Genomic DNA, 21,551 nt, shown 5'->3' with positions numbered 1-21,551 from the left:
ACTTCCAGCATTTGAAAACAGGTAAGAATGATTTACCCATTTCCAAAGCCCCTTACCATAGTTCCCTGTACACAGAAGGCACTCAACCAAAATGTCAGAACACAACACACACACCACACACGTCAATCTAATCGTGGATGTGGAGAATTAGAAACCCCTTTTATTTCTGGATATGTCAGTGAGAAACCCTTCTCACTTAACTCATGTTTCGAAGGGGTCAAGAAACTCCAGCTCTGGGAACCACTTCCCAAGTCAACTTGGCACTTACCTTATTTCTCAGATATCTAGAAGAGCTTTTAATATCAGCATTCAGATGTGAAACATGAATGAATTTTTCGACTCCAGCTTCCTTGGACACTTGAGCAATTGCCTGGGGAATCTTCACGAAAATATCCTCAAAATCAAAGTTTCTGGAAGAAGAAAAAAAAGGGGGGGAGTTAAGAACACTTGATTCAGGATTCCAAAGCTTTCCGTGATAAGCTGGTTTTCATACTATTGCTGGAATTCATAAGAATTAAAATTTAAAGGACAACGATTTAACCCCAAGTCAAAATTAATATATATTTTTTGTATACATATAAATTTTACTGCTCACCATCATTACTGTACATAATTTAAACCTTACGAAAGTAAGTTATAAATCAGCACACATAATATTCTCTGTCCTCAAGGAATCCCAAGGCTGAGACCTTTTGAGAACATCTGGCTGCGCTGGTTGGGTAGGGCGGGGGGGAAGTGTTGGGAGCTGAAAATGGACCCACTTCTCATCCCTGGGCCTTTGTTTCCCCCAGGGGAAAAAAAAACTAAAAAAATCAGTCACCAGTTGAATCCCAAAACATTAACATTACACAATAACATTAAGGCTTACACCGTACAAGGCGCTGTTATTAGTCACCACAGGAGATTTAAAGTTGAATGAGACTCTCCAAGTCACCAAAGAACTTAGAAATCTACGTGATAAGGCAGACACAGATTTTCAAACTTTAATAAATGTTAAGAAAATGGTGTGAACAAAGTGTTGTGAACTACAAGATTAAAACACTATCTGTTGATAAACATCCCACACAAAAGCTAAAAAGAATGGTTCAAACCAGTACTCGTGTCATCTTTAACCATGTGCATACCAGATCCAGAACACTGTCTACACAAGAAAAACCAATGGTCAGCTTGATGAACGGTAGGATGGACAAAATGGTCCTGCCTAATCCACCCCAGCTGGACAAATCCAAACACAGGATCAGCCGCTCATGAAGCAGCTGGTCATTCCGTCAAGGCGGTGGCACCAACCGCACTGACACAATCCCTGCTGGCTTCTGATGGGCCGCGTGTCACATTGCTCGCTGATCCCAGACTTACAGCCAACCAAGTCTCCTGCAAGGGGGTCTTGTGGGGTATGTAAACAGGTGTTCAATCAATGCTTAATGATGGACTAATTAAAAATGTGACAACTACAATGCCTGACATTAGAAGGTACCCAATGAATGTCTACTGAACCTGAAGATAGCATATGCAAAGAAAAAACAGCCGAAGACTTACTTGGTTTCCCATTCTCGCCCAATAAGATTAATGACCACATTACTGTGCTTCACTGCTCTCCGGATAGAATCTTTGTTTCTCCCGTCCCATTCCTATAAGAACAACAGCCAGTCAGATGCAAACATAAGGGCAAGTTTCAAAACAGGCCATCTGCTGTAGTCATAATACGGTACCATTTCATACAGGTTCCATTTATTATAAGAGAAATGGTCATGAGGTCTCAAACTCCCTGCTGATTCTCTGACTCTTCTGGAGACAAAGAGGTCACAGTATATCTACTTTATTCAGGTAATGAAATGATAGAATTAGAAAAAATGATATTCGTTTTTAGTGGGGCATGTCCATTGCTGGCCACCCAACTGCCCCCTGCAAGTTTGTAAGCGATTCTGGTTACCAAATCTTCCTTCCCGAAATAGAGCCAAACAGCCAAGGATCATTTGGGAGGAAAACTGACTTTCCCTTTTGGCAGCAACCAGCTACAGACTGAAGACAGGCAGAGTATCTCTTAAAGGCTAACATTAAATCGGGAGCATTCATGACTACTTTCTTATTTCTTCTTAACCCTTTCCTCTTTATAATCCCAGATCTAGTCATTTCTACTTTAAAGACATGAAAACAACACTCAGGGAGGAGTGACCTGCCTAAAAGCACAGGGTGAGCCAATGGCAGATTTCAGTGTAGAACTAAATGTCTGAATGATTCAGGCCTACAGTCAGGTTGATGATTCTTATCCAAAATGGAGACCCAGGATTAAATAATCCCAGACAAAGGTACAGCATTTTATATGTTAAAATGAAATTAGATTTTTTAAACATTTCAAAGGGAAATAATAAGTAGTAAGAAGTTCTCAGGGTCAAATGCTAAGGGGTATGTATGAGTGAGTGGAGAGAGAGTGAGAAAGGAACAATGGCGGGGAAGTGAGCAGGTGGGGCCCACTGGGCCCACTAACACACCTGTGCAATTTAGAAAAGAGAGACAGGGGCGCCTGGGTGGCACAGCGGTTAAGCGTCTGCCTTTGGCTCAGGGCATGATCTCAGCGTTATGGGATCGAGCCCCACATCAGGCTCCTCCGCTGTGAACCTGCTTCTTCCTCTCCCACTCCCCCTGCTTGTGTTCCCTCTCTCGCTGGCTGTCTCTATCTCTGTCAAATAAATAAATAAAATCTTTAAAAAAAAAAAAAAAGAAAAAGAAAAGAGAGACAGGGCTCCAGAAACCAAACTCAAGAGCAAAGGATGAAGTTCCTCCTCAGCAGGAGGAACTAGTTACAACTGATGAAGGGGAGGGGGTACATGAGATGTACAGAGTGACAGCTGGGGAGTCAGACAGGAATGCAAATTCCACTTGCCTTTTCTGAACTGTGTACAAAGTTATCTCTCCAACCTCCACATAAAATTTGAAAATACAACCTATCTCAGGGCTTTGCTATGAAGATTAAGTAAAACAGATACACGATCTACAGCACAGCTGGGTGACACAGCCAACAAAAAAAAAGCAGTTCTACACATAAAGAGCTAAAAAAGGCCTTTTTTTTTTTTTTTTTTTTTTTTTTTTTTTAGAAAAGATGGCAAGGGTGAGGAAAAAGAATCCAAGACTCAGAGTGGAAGAGTTTGGGGCATAACTGTAGGAATGGCGCAGGAGAGAAAGAATTAAAAGGAAACTAAATTCCCAGGGATAAGGCCCAGGGGGCACAGTCAGGTTAGCAAGCCAACTGGCCATTCAGACAGCAGTTTCCAAAAGAGACTAAAGCAGGGAAATCAGTACCTCACACTTAGTATGGTCCACCCTTCTCAGAAATAAACAATAATATGGTGAATTTTATCTTTCTTGTACTTCCCCTTTTGTAAACATTATTATATTCAAAGTTATGTTTGGGGAGCCTGGGTGGCTCAGTTGGTTAAGCGTCCGACTCTTGATTTCGGCTCAGGTCATGATCTCAGGGTTGTGGATCAAGCCCCATGTTAGGCTCCATGCTGGGCACAGAGCCTGCTTAAGATTCTCTCTCCCTCTGCCCCTTCCTCCCAGACCCCCTACTCTCATATGCACTTTCGCTCTCTCTCTTAAAAAAAGTTATATGTTTAGTCTCTGTATTCTCCATTAACACTGAGAGTTCCCTGTGGTCTTGCTCATTAAGACATGCTTAGAGTTTAGCTCAATGCCAGGCACTCTATAAATACCTGTGGAAAGAATGGAATATACATCATATAGCTCAATTCCAATGACTCCACATCTGCAAGCCAGTCAAAGTTTTCACCTATTATTTGTGAAATACTTTAATTTTGAGGATTGACAAAATAACCAATAATCTCAAGTCACAAAGAAACAGGAAAAAAGCTAAGCTCCTCTAACTGTAAGACCAAGAAGATATTTGAGAATAAGATTTTAGAGAAGAAAAACAATTTAGAAACAAGAAATTTCCAACACAGTATTATACTTGGCTTGTGAATGTTCAGTAAGGAATAAATGAAAATGCTATTAAAAATAAGTAAAAATTTAAAAGAGATCACAAATAATCTGCATGAATAGATCACAGATCTTCAGGATGTTTACCACATTATTTTTTAAAAGGGGAAGTGTGTACATGGAAGAGCTCAACTCCATACAGAATGACAAAAGCAGGACACTTTAGCCAGAAGAATAGGAGACCAAGCATCAAGGCCTACAGTGTTTCTCAATAGGATAATATGCACTAGGGGCAGTGTAACTCATTGTGGGAAGGGACCACCCTGGGAGCTGTATGATATTTAGCATCCCTGGTCCCTAGCTAATAAACCAGCGTGGTCTCCAGTCACTGTGGCAACCAAAAAGGCCCACACATTTTTTAATCACCTCCCTGGAAGGTCCCCCTTACCCCGTTCCCCACCACCTCGCCCCACTGGCAACTCTTGGCCAACAGAAGAACCTACAGATTATAGAATAACAATAGGGAAGCACAGCAAGCACTGCTCTGTCTGTGCCAAGGAAACCAAGTTATGAAACACCCTATTTGTGATTTTCACCATCGACAGAAGCACTGTCCAACACAAATAGAACATGAGGCAGGCACAGGCCATTCGAATTTTCCACCAGTCACATTTAAAAGAGTAAAAAGAAACAGGTGAAATTCATTTTAATAATATACTTTATTTAACCCAATATATCCAAAGTATTATTTTCATGTGTAATAAGTGTAAAAAATTATTAACGATATATATCATTTTCTTCGTACTACGTCTTTGAAATCTGGTGTGTGTTTTTTACTTACAGCACATCTTAATTAAGATTAGCCACATGTCAAGTGTTCAAAGGCCACACGTGGCTAGTGGCTACCGCACTGGATGGCACAGGCCTAGAGCAGGGGTCAGCAAACCATGCCCCAAAGACAAATCTAGCCCATAGTCTAACATTGTAAATAAAGTTTTATTTGAACACAGCTACTTCCATTCATTTATATATTATCTATGGCCACTTAAGGCTAGAAGGGCAGAGCAGAGTAATCATGAAAAGACCCTGTGACCTACAAAAGCTAAAATATTTACTATCTGGCCCTTCACAGAAAATGTTTGTCAACTGCTGGGCAAGAGTTTGTAAGAATGGGGTGAATGAAGGATGCCCTTGGTTCACTCTGGGATGAAATTGCTGCTTTATTACACTGCCTCTCTCTCCTAAAAACAACCTCAGTAATTTACATCTGTCAACTCCAATAATCAGTCACATAGGCTCTTACCAGAAAGATAATCTGGCCCAGGTCACCCATGGGACGAAGGTGCATGGTGTCATATGGATCACACCGATAGGGTATGATCATCTGTGACCCCATACGTCCTAAAAAAGAAAGAATTGAAACAAGGATCAACATTAACATAATATGGATACTTACAGAACAGTGATTTGGTAAATATTTAACTTCTAGTATGATAAGTGAACGGATACGAGGTTTAACAAAAAGCCTATTTTGCTGCGCTAGAGATGCCGTAACTCTTCAGAGACCACATTCCTGTTTCTACATCCTATACAGGAAGCAGGATAATGCTTCCTAATGTATAGCAGATCAAAATTACAGAAGTCCGAGACAGGAGTGATTTGTAACACTGTTACATTGAAAAGAAACGTGGTTCGTGGCTTCTCACGAGGAACCCTAATAAATGGCACTGGAGCATACGGAACCCAAGGAACTTTACTTACCGAGGTGGTTGACAACATATCGGCCCAGGAATCCAGTTGCTCCAAACACAGTGGCCACAATCCCACTGACTGAGGAACGCCCACCTTTGCCATGAGGTATGACTGCATGATGAAGCTGGCGCCGGGGTGGGCCAGCAAACACAGCTGCAGCTCTTGCAGCAATAGAAGAACCTTAAACAAAACCCCAGAGTATACAAAAACGGCAAATGTTAATATAAAAGTGAGTATGAATAACCTCTTTTCCTAGAAACTGGTAACGTTGTTTCGCTATCAGTACTTTCATTTACTTAAGTTTAAAATGAACTTTTAAATCAACAGTTGTCATTGAAGTGCTGACAGCAATAATAAACACGAACTACTGCAACGAAGAATCCATGTGTCATAAAGAAATACATATAAAAATCAGAAAGGACAGCTGATCCTTCAACAACACAGGTTTGAACTGCACGGGTCCAGTTATATGCAGATTTTTTCAATAAAAGCAGCACAGTACTATATTTTCTCTGTTATGATTTTCTTTAATAACATTTTCTTTTCTCTCACTTGATCATAAGAACACGGTATATAATACATACACATAAAATATACAGAATATGTTAATCAACTATTTACATGACCAGTAAGGTTTCTGGTCAACAGGAGGCTATTAGTAGTTAAGTTTTAGGGGAACCAAAAACTGCACATGAATTTTTGACTACAGGGATGGGGGGGTGCTCAGTGTCCCTAACTACTGCATTGTTCAAGAGTCAACTGTAAACTCCCTGCCCTGTGGGATACAATATACCTAGGAAGCTAAATCACATTTAAAAAATAAAAAGTTACATATTAGGAGAGTATAATCCTCCACAGTAAAAGGAACTGAGAGAACGCAAAGGAAGGAAGCAATAAATTAGAAGGTTATGAGGAAGGATTCCTGGATAACGTGGATTTCCAGTTTTACTGAGAAATAATCGACATACATCACTGTGTAAGTTTAAGGTGTAGAGCATGATGGTTTGACGTACATATATTATAAAATGATCACAACACGTTCAGCTTATGTTCATCATCTCATAGAGATATAATAAAAAGGAAAGAAGAAAAAAACAATTTCCTCCTTGTGATGAGAACTCTTAGCCTAACTACCTTAATGTTTCTATGTATCCTACAGCAGCACTAGCTATAGTCACCATGTTGAACATGACATCACGAGTCTTACTTATAACTGCAGATTTGTACTTTTGACCACCTTCCTCCAATCCCCCCTCCTGCAACCCTCTGACTCTAGGAACCACAAGTCTGAGTTCTTTTTTGGAGTTTGGGTTTGTTTGTTTTTTTTTTAATTTATTTATTTGACAGAGATAGAGACAGCCAGTGAGAGAGGGAACACAAGCAGGGGGAGTGGGAGAGGAAGAAGCAGGCTCATAGTAGAGGAGCCTGATGTGGGGCTCGATCCCGTAACGCCGGGATCACGCCCTGAGCCGAAGGCAGAAGCTTAACCGCTGTGCCACCCAGGCGCCCCCGGAGTTTGGGTTTCTTTTTAATCCCACATGTAAGTGAGATCATACAAAGTTGAGATCATACAGTATTTGTCTTTCTCTGACATATTTCACTTAACATCATGCCTTCAGGGTCCATCCATGTTGCAGCAAATGTTTGGATATCCTAGTTTTTTATGGCCGAAAAATGTGCCATCACATATAACACCACAACTTCTTTATCTGTTCATCCCCCAATGGACACTTAGGTTGTTTTCATGTCCCAGCTATTGTAAATAATACTGCAATAAACGTGAGAGTGCAGATACCTTTTTTGAATTAGTATTTTCATTTCCTTTGAACATATTAGCAGAAGTGGAATTGCTGGATCACACAGTAGTTGTATTTTTAATTTTTTGAGGAACCTCCATGCTGTTTCCCATAGTGGCCATTCCCTTTTCTCCACATCCTCGCTAACATTTGTTATCTCTTGTCTTTTCATGATGGTGATTCTAATGTGAAAGGTGGTATCTCATTGTGGTTTTAATTTGCATTTCCCTGATGACAAGTGATCTTGAGAATCTTTTCATGTACCTGTTGGTCTTCACATATCTTCTCTGCCCATTTTTTAATTGGGTTATTGGTGAGTTTTTTGCTATTGAGCAATAAACTAGTTTGAGTAAGGTTTAAAGAGGAACAACAGAAGAATAGATTTCCGTGTGAAACACATAACACATACAACAGTGTAGAAGTGGGAATGAATAAGCCAGTGCAGGGAACAGAAGATTTGCCTGGAACAGACTCTGAAACAGATAATGAATAAAAAAATGAAGTTGATGATACATGCTGGAGGTAGAGGACTATTAGTAAAGAACATTTTTTTAAAAAGAGTACACTTCAGATAATATAAAGCTATTGAAAATCATCAAAAGTAATGACAAAAGGAGTGTTTGAAAAAAGATTTTCTGACCTTTAGAAAGGTTAATTTGTCAAACCTCTCACTATACATCTCCATACTATATGTGCAAGGAGACCATGTGGCCTTAGCCTGGGCATCTGCAAGGTGGGGAAACACAACTTCCCATTGCAGACCATTCTCATTTGAGCCATTCTAACAGAGGGTTCCACCACATGGGAGATCAATGACTGTTTCCCAGCAGCTTTGATCCTTTTGTTCCTCTGGAATAACAAAGAACAAATCTATTCCCTCTCCTGAATTTAAGTGCAGCAATTATATCTCTACTAAGTCTTCTCCAGGTTACACATCCCCAGTTCCATCAATTATTCTTCATTCAGCAGAGGTGTGAAATTCCTTCAGAATCACACTCCCATTTTCAAGTCCCTTGAAACATATTAGGGCAGAGTTTTAGAGCGATCTTTTTTTTTTTTTTTTTAAGATTTTTGCTTTTTCAGTAATCTCTACCCCCAACATGGGGCTTGAACTCACAACCCTGAGATCAAGAGTCGCATGCTCTACCAACTGAGCCAGCCAGGCACCCCCTAGGGCAGAGTTTTAGAGCAAGTTACATAACTTTCAGGGAATAAATAAAAAATAAAATGTTTAAAGTACTAATAAACTTCTGCTACAATCAACAAACTGTTTACCATCAGCATTGGTGCTTTGTAAACTTGGGGAAAGCTGAAAGAAAAAAACAGGAATCGCTTTAGAAAATCTGTGTTTGAAAAAGAAAGGAAAGGAAAGGAAAGGAAAGGAAAGGAAAGGAAAGGAAAGGAAAGGAAAGGAAAGGAAAGCAAAGGAAAGGAGGAAGGAAGGAAGGAAGGAAGGAAGGAAGGAAGGAAGGAAGGAAGGAAGAAAGAAAGAAAGAAAGAAAGAAAGAAAGAAAGAAAGAAAGAAAGAAAAGAAAAAAAGAAAAGAAAAGGTTTCTGGGTTTCTGCCCAGAAACCATGGCTTTTCCCTATCCAAAACGAAATTAGAGAGAAATAGCCTAGCTTACTGAAAGTGACTGAAACTGCAAAGATTAAAAACAAACATTGCAGATCGCACACATAACAACAAACTGTTATCACAATAACAGCTAAACTTACAAAGCCGTTAGCAGATGCCGGGCATTGTTCTAAGTGCTCAGTAGGTATTATCTTATTTAATATTATTCTTACTGTCATTTTGCAGATGAGGAAACTCAGGCTCAGAGAGTTTAAGTGACTTGCCTGAAAACCCAGCAAAGGAGACTGAAAAGCAGCCCAGTAAGATAAGGGGAAAACAAAAGGAAATGGTACCCAGAAGGCAAATGAAGAAAGGGACTGACAGAGGTAAGAGTTAACTCTATCAGAGGCAGCTGAAAAGTGAGGTGGGATGGGGACAGAGGATCATAGACCTAGAAGAGGCTGGTTTTGAATGGCCTTAATAAGAGCAATTTTATTGCTGTGGGAACGACAGCATGACTCAAGCAGGCAAGAGAGAATGTGAGGCAAAGAAGTGGGAAAAGGAGTATCGATTCTTCTGAGGAGACATGATGTAAAGGGGTAAAAGGGACTGGAGGAACATGAGAACAAGGAAGGATTTTTTTTTTTTAATATAAGCTATTATAACATATTTGTACACTGACAGAAATGACCCAGTAGAGGGGAAAAATGAATGATTCCGGAGAGGGAATGCCCAGGGAACTGAAGATGGGATGGAATGCAAAACAAAGGAACTGGCTTTAGATCAAAGCAGGAGGAGCTCATCCACTGTCACAGGACGGAAAGCTTAGAATTATCACAGCTCAGCTATTAGATTTTTATGGTAGGAAAAAGATCATTCTCATCTGATTCCTCTGATTTCTAGGTGAAGGTGAGCATGAGACACAAGCACATGTTAAAAGTTTTAGGAGACTGACAATGTTAAATAATCAGCATGGAAAAGGGAAAGCAAATTTCTTTGAAAAATATACTGCTGAAAATCTACTTGATATTTGTATTCATGAATTTAAAACAAGGTCAGTCAGTTTGGAGTTTTCCGTAGCTCAGTTCTCTTACCGCTCAGAGGTACGCAGGAAATATGTGGAAAGCTTGGTTTAATCAGCGTTTTGGTTGCCACAGGCAGATGGGCTGGGGAGTTAAGAATGTATGAGGGAATGATTAGAATGATCAGTAAGGAAGGAAATAAAGACACTGGACAAAGGACAGTAAATAAAACAGGAAGAATGACTGAAGTCAAGGAATTAATACCTCAAATGATTGTTAGGAGGATTACAGTAAATGTATATAAAGCATTTAACATATTATCTAGCGCATGTTAGGCACTCCATGAGTAACAGATGCTTTCGTTTGTTATTACTTCAAAATCTCTCAGGTGATGTTACACTAACCTCATGAGATTTGTTTATTTTTCCCCAACAATTATAGGCCAAGGACTATTCTAGAAACTGTGACTAGCACAATAAAAAAGACAAAGTCCCTGCCCTCAGGGAGCTTACATTTTAGAGAGTTGACTTGAAAATTAATGTATGGGTAGGTAGCTGTCACAGTGCTCAATAAATCTAAGTTGTTACCTTCTTTGGCTCCAACCTCTCTATTTTCTTCCATATGTTATGAACACCATTAGGAGAGTAATATTCTTTATTCATTAAATTCCTCTCGTCAAAAACCTCTGTTGGGGGGCGCCTGGGTGGCACAGCGGTTAAGCGTCTGCCTTCGGCTCAGGGCGTGATCCCGGCGTTGTGGGATCAAGCCCCACATCAGGCTCCTCTGCTATGAGCCTGCTTCTTCCTCTCCCACTCCCCCTGCTTGTGTTCCCTCTCTCGCTGGCTGTCTCTATCTCTGTCAAATGAATAAATAAAATCTTAAAAAAAAAAAAAAAACCTCTGTTGGTTTCTTACTGTAATATATAAACCAATCTTCTCCGAACATAATTGCTTGCACACTGCATTAGTTCTAAACATTTACTTATAAATCACATATACATTCTGTGTAGTACCAACACATCATATACACTATAAGACATTAAATACAAAACATATTAAAGCACTTAGAATAGTGTCTGGTATATAGTTCGAACTATGTAAGTGTTAGTTATTGTTGTTATTATTTCTAAAAATGGTTTTTAAGGTCTAATACTGTATTTTTGTATTCCACTGATTCCCCTTGCAAAACCCACTTTGGAGACTACTGGACTAAACTGCTTGACTTCCAAAGTCCTCCATTATTTGATCCCATCTAACATACTCGACTTTCTTTCCTACTATTCCCATATCTACAGGTATTCACTGCCTCCTAAGTACTTTGTGATTCCACTCTCACCACCTTGTCCTTGCCCATGCCAGGAAAATGCCTACCTTCTCTGACTTTCCCAAATATAACAACCCTTAAAAAAAAAAAAAAATCAGTGGAAGCACTGCAATTCTCCACTGGTCTTTCAATGTTCCCTCACTACCTCAAATGACACTAATCTTTCCCTTTTCTAATTTCCTATGGTACTTAACAGTCTCTCCACATCTCACCATATATAATTGTTTTACACAGTTACGTTCTATAGCTTTTTGATTATGTTACACACTAGACTTGCCTCTCTAGAGTTCACGCAAAAGCTTACCTTACCAGAGATGATAAAGCATAGAGGTTAAGAGCACAAGCTATGGTTACAATTAAAAAGATGTTAAAGTGAAAATATTTATGAAAATATTAGGACAGTGATTAGCAGATAGCTGATACACAACAAATAGCAATTATCATTCATGATCTACATTATGTCACACCAATGTAATACTTCCACAAGAACTAACAAATGTCTTTACAAAGAAGTCATGGCTACAAAACCATCCACTTTAAACGATGTGAACCAATCACCTTCCCAGTGGTATGTAGGAACTCTATCCAAGATGGAAAATAGAAAAGTGTCCTCCAAATACTCCGGACTTGCTCCTCAGCCTAAACATCAGAACGACTTGTGGAGCTTTTTTAAACCTAAGGTGCAAGGAGCCAGTCTCAAAAATTCTGATTCTATACCTCCGCAATGAGTCCCCATTTCTATTTTTTCTAAAGCACTAAAAATGGTTCTGACATGCAGATAATTTTGAGAGCAAACGATATTTGATAGTGACTTGAATACACTATGGAAAAATACAACTTTTGGAGGTCGATTGGGGCAAATTTGTGAAAGGGTTGAGGGGGAAGAATGATAATGAAGTGTAACTGTATTTCCAATTTCCTTGCTTTTCTTGCCTCATTTTGTGAGTGTAAGCAAAAAATGTGTATTTTCAAATTGAGGACCATGACAGCAGATCCAATCAGAACAGAAGGAAAAATGGGCAATGCTAGACAAACTTTAAGGTATCCTTTACTCTTCTTCACTTTCCTTTCCACCAAGCTCCTGATTGTTCTCTCTCCAGCATCCCTCGCTCCCCCAGACCCTAGTGCCTAGACCTAACACACTCTACATATGCAGGGATGCTTCTGAGTTAGAAAGTGCTTTTATAAATATTACTTTATTTAGTCTTTTCAGAAACTCCCTGACGTTGTGGTATTATCAACCCCACTGTAACATGAAGAATCTGAAATTGAGACAGATTAAGGGCTTGCACAAGGTCATACAGTCAATCCATTAAGAAACTTCTCTCACTATCCTTTTTTTTTCTCCCATTCTTTTCAGATTCCTCCCCCCAAACCCCCGAACGTCCCGCCGCCGGCCACACAAATTTTCCATAACCTCAAACCTTTACAACCCTATCAGAACCGATTCTTTCGATCCTTTACACGTCCCCCACTTTCTCCTTTTCCCTTCCCGGTGCTCACGCTTGCTCAGCACAGACCCTTTCTCAGTGTACAATTTAATGTGAGCCGAAGAGGGGAAAAGGAAAGAAGAAACTACAGGCAGTCCCGGACCTAAAAAGACCAAGGTGATTGGGCAGTCAGAGTGACCGCTGCAGCACGGCGCCACTCTCAACACTTCGGATCCCCGTCTCGGAATCCCGATCGGGGGTCGCTGTTCCCGGTGACACTTACGTGACATTGGCAGGGCCCGGACAACCCGGGGGTGAGCGGCGGCCGCCATCTTCTCCCACAATCCCCCACGGTCGGCGCTCCGACCCACTACGGCTACTGAGCTGGGCCAAAAGTGATCTTCCACGCCTGTCTGCGCAGGCGCTAATCGGGAAGAGAAGGGGTGGGTCAGAGATTGGGATAGGGTGTAGAGAGAAGAGAGCTGGGGAGAGAGCAAGGCGCAAGGGAGGAAACGTAAAGGAGAGGGCAAAGAAGGGAAATAAAGAAGAATCTTGGGGTTAGAATCTCAGATCTGGAGTGGACTGTAAAGATAATCTCATTGCCACAGAACGTGAAGTTAAGAGTCAAACACTGACGGACTGAAGGGCATGCAAAATGGCAGAGCCCGAGCTGCAGGGAGACCAATTTTCCTGGCTCTCAGTTCAGTTCATTATTCCCTGAAAATGTCAGGTAGAGCAGCTTTGGTGAGACTAGGGGGAAATAGAGGCGTGGTCCCTGCACTAGGGAAGTTCTCTAAGGAGAGAACTAGGGTCCAGCGGAGAGGTTGGACAAGAAAGGAGTGAGGCGGGGCTCAGAGAAAGGAAGGAAGAGAATAGAAATGAGGATGTGCACGTCGAACTCGCCAAGCACAATCTCTCCTCGGAGCCTTAGCTCTTGCTGTACCCTTTACCTGGCATGCTCACTCAGATGTCTACACCAGCTCAAGTTTTTGCTCGAAGAAAACTTGTCTGACACCCAAGGTGGTCATCATTCCTTCGTCTCTGTTGTTTTTACTTAATATGAAATGATTTATCACCACCTGACATATTGTTCCAGGGATTCTTAATCTGGGGTGTGATTCATGAGTGGGCTCAAGGAAGTCTGTGAACCTCCTGAAATGTTACGTAAAATTTTGTGGTTATGTATGCCACTGCACATTTTTCTAGAAGGAAACTCAAGAGGACTCTAGAACAACAGTTCATAATTTTTATTTTCTTAACTGTGGACCTCTTTGAGAATCTGCACAGTTCTAGAAAGAGATTTCTAGAGCCTGAGGATATTGCAGAAAGATTAAACACTTGGATTTTTAAATAGTTTATTCTGGTTGCTTACAATGTGTGGGTGGGAGACAGCAAACAGCAACCTGTCCTGAGACATCTGCCTTGGGCTTATCAGAAAACAAACTAGTTTGGGGGATCTTTCTAGATTTGGTAATTCTTTCAGTGCTTTGTTTTTATCAGGAAGAAAGTAGTGTGAGTTGCTACTGAGTAGAGGTTGCCTGTTGTTGCACTTGTAAAATAGGTTGTTTCCCACTCCATCCCACCCCCACTATTTCTTGCAGTGTCATATACCAAATTGAATTGGAAGAGAAAAGAAGTTCTTGAAGAAATTTTATCAGAGAGGTTTAATAATGCTACACAGTCTTATATTTCTTGGCCTCATCTGGTGTTCACCCAGGACTTAAAATTCTCTAATGTTTGATTTTGGGGTCAATATGAATATAAAATTCTTAACTGGTTCTGATAAATTGACAGACCCCATTATCATCAGCAGTCTCCTAACACCTGTGTAACGTGGCAAGTCTGCTCTTTTACATCTCGAAGTCAAACACTGACTCATGTTCTCAATACTAATTTCAAGATGGCATATTGTTGAAAGAGCACTGACTTAAAACTCAGAATATTAGATCCCTCTCCTAGCTCTACCAGTTAGTAGTTGTAATCTGGGCAGGTTTCTACATCTATCAAACAGGGAAAGTAATACCTGCCCTGTTACCTCAAAAGATTATTGTGAGGATAAGATGACATAATGGGTGTGAAGGTGCATTGTCAACTGCAAAATACTATATGCATGTATGTGAAGTCCTATTTAAATACCACTGAAGTATCAAAATTCTAGACTATTAGAGCTGGAAGGGATCTTAAGAGATGAGTAAGCCCAATTTCTTTATTTTAAAGTTGAAGAAACGGAGATAGTGTAAAAGATCATCAGTAGATAAATAACCTTGTTGAAGGAAACCTGTAACAAACCAGTCAGTCACTTTGGAATTTGTTAACAATTTTAATCTTTATATTGTGGCCTTGATCAAGATTATTTTTGTTTCATGGAAACTACGTACTAGTCCTATACTTAATCATTAATTTAGAGTACATAGGGCAATATTTCCAAGGAGAATGAACTATGAATAAAGTCCTCCTTAAGGATAGAAATTGTCAACCAAATCCCTCTAAGTCTGATTTGTCCCAGTACATTGCCTCAGATTGAGGCATTGCAGACAATGGATTAGTGCTACTTTAAGCACTGAAGATAAATTATAAACCAGAGATGGTCAGTTTGGGCAAAATATCTGCAAATTTATATATGTATGTATGTATGTTTACAAAAGGCAAGATGCTTATAACTCAGAGTCAAGGCTGGGTCCACAAAATGAAGTGATTCCATGGGCTTTGCATAAAAAAATTTAGTAGTTTCTCAATTTTTATTTCTTCCTCTCTGTACCCATCTGAATTTGTTCATACATAATATTCTGTTGTTTTAAGTGCAATCCATTGGCAAAATTTTCCCCTCCCATATTCCCTGCCTAAATTAGATACCTAAAGGAGAAAATCAATTAGGGGAAAGCCAGCCCATTCCTTCCAAACTAAGCTACAGAGACATGGAGTGTATCTTAACCTATCCCCCTTGTCCTTTGACAACTCAGTTTCTGATAGCCTCCCTACCGTTGCTATAGTGACAGTGATATCACCAGTTGCGATTCTGATGTCACTCTTCAGTCCCAACAAGGGGGAGGTACATGGAAGGCTGGGGGAGGAAACAAGATCTTGAGCTGAGCAAGAACATCCCAGCATCTTCACTGACTTTCACAGTATAGTCTGGAGTCTTCTGTGGTTCACTATTCCAGTACTACAGAGGTAGGAAATTCCACTGGACTGATAAAACAGCCCATTTTCTGAGCCTCTGTAGTAAAAAAGGAGAATTCAGTGACAAGTGATGGTTAACTTTATACGTATAACCCAGCCTTCCTCTTTGCACCGTCAATTTTAATTTTACATCAGAGTTTTCTGGAAATAAATGAGCTTCTCCCTCAGTAGCATTACAGCCTAAACCTATCATCTTTGCTGCTGAAATTTTAATTTTGTTGCAGATTTAACCAGATCTCCTTGGCCATCCTTTTGGGATCATGAGGGGGTCTTACTCCTCACTTCCCAATTTGACAATGAGACTGGAAGCTTAACTACCTGCTGACTTCTCTTCATTGTGTAGCTATTCCAAAAGTTTTTTTTTTTCTTCTCCCAGTGCTCTAATAGCAAAATCAGACTGGTGTAGCTCTGAGTCCTGATTCTTACTTACTTTCCTCCTCTCTACTGTTGTTTGGCTAGACAATAGAGAACTTGTCCTTCCTCCACATATATATACACACACACATATATATATAAAATATATATTCCTCCTATTATATTCTTACTTACTTTCCTCCTCTCTACTGTTGTTTCTGAAGCCTTGGCTTGACAATAGAGAACTTGGAAAAGGCGGGAGATATATATAGATATATATCTAGATATCTATATAGATATATATCTATATATATCCCTACATGTGGAGGAAGTGTCTGTATTTATGGGGCACCAGAGGAAGAAGCTAAGGGAAAGTAAAAACGGAGGAGATCCACAGAGAAGCCTATCAGTGAATGGTATCACCAAGGGAAAAGACAGGCACACACTTCTAATCCTTATTTAAACAAAATCAATTGTAACTGATGTCAGCAATAACCAAATTTATTGTGTACAATGTGCCAGGCACTTAGAAGAAGGGAATGAGCGAGAAAAGGAGAATGGATATAATCGAATATATTCTTCCTTTTTAAAACTAGTAATAAAACTTGGTTGAATAAACTTTAAAACCTAATCAGATATGTATCAACCCTCCAAAACTTCATTTATGTTGCCTGTAATTTGGGCTTTTCTGTGACTTTAAGAACCTTGAGTAAACAAGGAGCCTCTTGCTTATGATGGATGTAGGAGAAAAATGTCTTGAGATAGAACTATAGTCTGAAGTACAGGAACCATAACCAGATCCCTGTGTTATGCCCTCTCTGGCTGGCATTCACAATTTGCACTCCTTCTCAATTATTACTGAGGTAGTAACCACATTGGCACTTTTAAGGGGTATCCCTTCTATGGGCCACAGGGTCCCTCTATTGGCTATAGAAAAATTTCTTAGCTTCTGGGATGTTAACCTGCAAAGATGTAATATTTAAAGGAATATATCCAGCGTTTTTAACATTCCCTTTCTGGGCCTCAGTTTCTTAATCTGTAAAATGAGAGTGTTAGAATAAATGGTTTCTAGGGTCCATTTATCTATACATTGTATAGAGTTAGCTTTCTTTCCTCATCAAATTTGCTAGATAATACAAAGCATCTTTTTCCTCTTTTGTTTTCTACTCTAACTCCAGGATATTATTTGCCAACTTGGAACTTAGGATATTTATGAATCTGTTCATTGGCTCCCTTAAACTCTAGATTTTCCTTCCCTCTTTTTCATTTCATTATGGGAAATGTATACAGATTTAGAAGTCTGAATATCATTGTCATCAAAAGATATTTAAGTACCTCATATAAATACAATTAGCCAGGACAATTTAGGGAATTTAAAGTCTAAAAGAAGCTTCACAGAGGCAGATAAAATTGCAGAAGACATAGAAAATAGAATAAAAATATTAATAAGTGTAAGTGGAAGTGTTTGCTGGATATATATGACTAAAATGTTGTTGATTTATTTGCATTATTGGGATAGGAAGTTCTGTTAATAAATCACTGGGTAAATACTTATACCTTGGATATGTCTCCAGGATGAACTTATCCCCAAAAGCAATCAAGCTTCAAGAAAGCCTGAATGTGTGGCTTATCACCATAGCAATCTTGAGCAAACCATTTTTTTTTTTTGTTCTCAGATTCTCGTACATAAGAAAGAAAGAAAAGATTACACTATCTGGAATTCAAAATAGGCAGTATTCCTATATTCATTCTTTCAGCAGATGATTATTAAGCACCAACTTCAACACACTAGTTACTATGAGGGATACAGAGATGAGTAAGAAAATGCATCTGTCCTCAGAAAGCCATATAATAAAAGAGATGAAATATATGTGTGAGCAATTGAAGGACTAGATGGAATGTAAAGGTTGAAGCAAAATATGATGGAAACTTTGATGGAGAATCAATCACATTCAGTTAGGTATTTAGAAAATATTTCATAGATGTGGTAAGTTTGTCCCGAGCTGTCACGTAAGGGTGGGATTTAGAGAGACATCACGGGGGGGGGGGGGGGGGCGGTGCGTGGATATTCCAATATGAGAGTACAATGCCCTAATGTCTTCTACTTAAAAATCTTAGAAGGGGAAGTACAAGGAAGATCTTTGACCTGGAAGCTAGATCTAACATTAACTATAAATTCCCCTTACAACATGAAGATGTATATTTCTCTCAAGTCCTCAAAAGAATCTTTACAAAGTGCTTTGAGATCCATGAATTCAGGACACTTACTCTTCATTCTAGCTACTTGTTTTCTGACTTCCTAATCAAGAAGTTTGAGACTAAGCTAAAAACCTGTAGTTTTGTCATTGTTAAATAAGCCTATATATTACTGATTTGAAAGTGGAGAATAACAATAGCCATTTCGGAAAGTGTTGTCCAGAAGATGGAACTTTTTTTTTGTCCTCTGGGAACCATCAGACTGCACCCAGAATAAGACCTAGACTTTAAATTTGAATGTTATTTTGCGCTCATGACTTGTCTACTGCATGTGAAAAATAATGAGTAAGTCAAAATCATTATTTGGTAATAAGTGCAATACGGTTCATATGTAAAATTAGTCATTTTTATTTGTGTCTTTCCATTGCAGATCCCTTATATTTCATGGCAGGAGAGGTGGGTAAATTTAGGGATAGTGAAGACAACAACAAATTAATCACGAGCTTTCCTCATATCTCAGAACCTGTCCTCAGTAAGAGTAAGTGATCATATAATTTCCTTATTTTTGTACTTAATTTTCATTCTTGCTTTTTAATTGCAATATAGAGCTTAAATAAGTCAGGAGCCCCTATTGATTTTGTCATTTTCTATTAGAAGTAATTCATTAAGATAAAATATCAACTGGAGTTTGAAAGGTAAGCTTCTGGCTCTCACCTGTTCTATCAGCAGTTCAGAGCAACCTGTTTCCAAGTCTTCTCATTCTTTGTCCAAGTAATAGTAACATCTGTTCCTTTATTCGTGGCACTATGCTTACTCAAGCATAGGAATATTAGCATAAAATAGTTGCTGAGAGACAATACAAGGCTTAACTTCATAGACATTAAGAACTCCCTTGTTATGGTTGTAAAAAAAAAAACATTAAAATAAGATACCAAAGAATGTTAGGAAATCTTAGAAAAATTTTGAAGAAAAAAAATAAATCAAAATAAATCTGGAGCTGGCCAGACTTTCTCAGCGAGAATCCCCAGACTTCTTATGTAGAGTTACCCTAGCATCACCCAGGATGCTTTTAAGAATTTCACTGCCTAAATTCCCCCACCCCAAAACCATTGAAATAAGATTCTTTGGGAGGTAGTACCTCAGATTCAGTATCTTTAAGCAATTCTCTGGGTGATTCTAACATCTAATCAGGAAGGTAAACCCACTGTGTACCCAAGGAAAATATTGTATTACAGTGTCAGGAACAGTAAGAGAAACAGTGTCGCTAATCTGAGTTAGTGATTAGGGTGTGAAAACAGGTACAGATCCTTGTGGGAGCAAAGGACAAGTAGCTCTTAAAAGGTCTTCTATTTTTTTAAATAATTACTTGTAATACTCGATATGAGAAAAATAATAAATCCATTTATAAATAAGCTTAAATCATGTGTAATCTGTATTTGATTTGTGTTGGTTTTATTTTGAGGGAGGATGTCAACCCCCACCACTGCCCAAAGTCCTTTAAAACAAACATTTCCAATTAACCAGATATTCAACCCTTAATAATGTTTAACTTATTTCAAGCAATTTTTTATAAAATTAAATTTCACTGTAAAAATATTAGGATAAGCTTTTGGACTCTATTGTAACAGTTTAAAACAACTTATAACAATTTTATCTTTTTTTAAGATTTTATTTATTTATTTGAGAGAGAGAGAGCGTGCGTGCACGCAGGAGCAGGGGGAAGGGGCAGAGGGAGAAGCATCCACACAGAGCAGGGAGCCTGATGGGGCTCCATCCCAGGACCTCGGGATCATGACCTGAGCTGAAGGCAGACGTTTACCCACTTAACTGACTGAGCCACACAGGCGCCTCTATAACAATTTTAAATAAATGTTTTATTTTGTTTAAACCAAATATGAATATATATGTGCATATACATATGTATATATACATACTTCTTAAAGGTATTTACATGAGAGAGGAAAATTGTCCATCTTTTTCCATCTTGTTGAGAAGTATAGATGTAAGCAAAATTTATAATGAAAAAAGGGAACTTCAGTGTGGAACCCTGGTAATGGAAGTCTGGCATGGAAAAAGAGGTCAAAGAGAAGCTTCTCATACTTGCAGATTATCAGTGGACAAATATTATGATAATTAGCCATATTTTCAAAGACTCAAATAAGATGCGATGATAAGGAAAGTGGACAAGACTAAGGCCAAAGAAATAGGGGCTGTTATGCTAGATTTTGAGGTTAGCAAAAAGCAAGTATAAGCAATTCTTTCATGAAAAGTGGCAATAAATGAAAGAAGAAAGTGGTAGCAGCTAGAGGGAGGCTTGGGGTGGGAAAACAGCTAAAATGATTATCAGTTTTCTGGTTTGGAAGACCAGCTAGATGGCAGTGCCATTACTGAGATTAGGGAGTAGAGCAAAGTATTGGGAGGGTTATGGAAAAATCAACATCAGCAAGGGCATCCACACAAAGGTCCATTGGATGGTGCACATGGCATCTCTTTTCTCTTGGCATGCAGAAGTTTGGCGGAACCATGGAGACTAAGAATTTCCCCACCCTTAGCTATTTGGAGGAGGGATTGGTCTTGAGGAGCTATTAGACTTACTGCTAATATAAGTTAAGTTAGTGCTCTAGAAATTAATGAAAATGAAGTATATATTACTTTAAAAATAAGTTGGTGGGGCAAAAAATAATAAGTTGGTGGGACAAGAATAGACAGGGAAAACATAAATTAATTCTATTTTGATCACATTGAGTTTTAAGTGTCTAATGAAAATCCAGGATGTGGAAAGGCTGTCAAGCAAGGACACATAGAGCAGGACAAGGCTACATAGGTTCATTCGTGAACAAATCTGTATTAAGCATCTCTAGCATATACCAGGCACTGGCCTCAGTACTAGAGATACATATATTTAAGAAATCTTCCTGCAATTGAGAACTGAGAATGAGAATGAAGAGATCTAGAATTCCGTGGGTTGAAGTAACTCTTGAGACAGGTCTCTATTGAAAGCATTGCT

At 39.1% G+C, this 21,551-nt stretch overlaps 1 protein-coding gene across 2 annotated transcripts in view; it reads right to left on the bottom strand.

Annotated features, from left to right (window-relative positions):
• Nucleotides 1–13,218, bottom strand: part of NDUFA9 (NADH:ubiquinone oxidoreductase subunit A9) — a 34,434-nt gene extending 21,216 nt beyond the window's left edge. Inside the window, exons 1-6 of one of the 2 annotated variants that reach the window (XM_045781152.2) lie at nucleotides 13,098–13,180; nucleotides 10,134–10,205; nucleotides 5,698–5,868; nucleotides 5,240–5,337; nucleotides 1,537–1,628; nucleotides 269–410 (exon numbers count right to left, since the gene is read on the bottom strand). In XM_045781152.2, the coding sequence (XP_045637108.2) occupies nucleotides 269–410; nucleotides 1,537–1,628; nucleotides 5,240–5,337; nucleotides 5,698–5,868; nucleotides 10,134–10,205; nucleotides 13,098–13,146 (624 nt within the window). In that variant the 5' untranslated portion in view covers nucleotides 13,147–13,180. Of the gene's footprint in view, nucleotides 1–268; nucleotides 411–1,536; nucleotides 1,629–5,239; nucleotides 5,338–5,697; nucleotides 5,869–10,133; nucleotides 10,206–13,097 lie in introns of both variants that reach the window. The other variant, XM_045781153.2, reaches the window with a different exon arrangement.
• Nucleotides 13,219–21,551: the final 8,333 nt, after the last annotated feature.

This window comes from Ursus americanus, chromosome 25, assembly GCF_024610735.1.
Source record: "Ursus americanus isolate L20-20 chromosome 25, mUrsAme1.1.p, whole genome shotgun sequence".
In the NCBI taxonomy this organism is placed as follows: domain Eukaryota; kingdom Metazoa; phylum Chordata; class Mammalia; order Carnivora; family Ursidae; genus Ursus; species Ursus americanus.
Note: the sequence above shows the minus strand (reverse complement) of the source record. Positions and strands in the feature narration are given on the sequence as shown.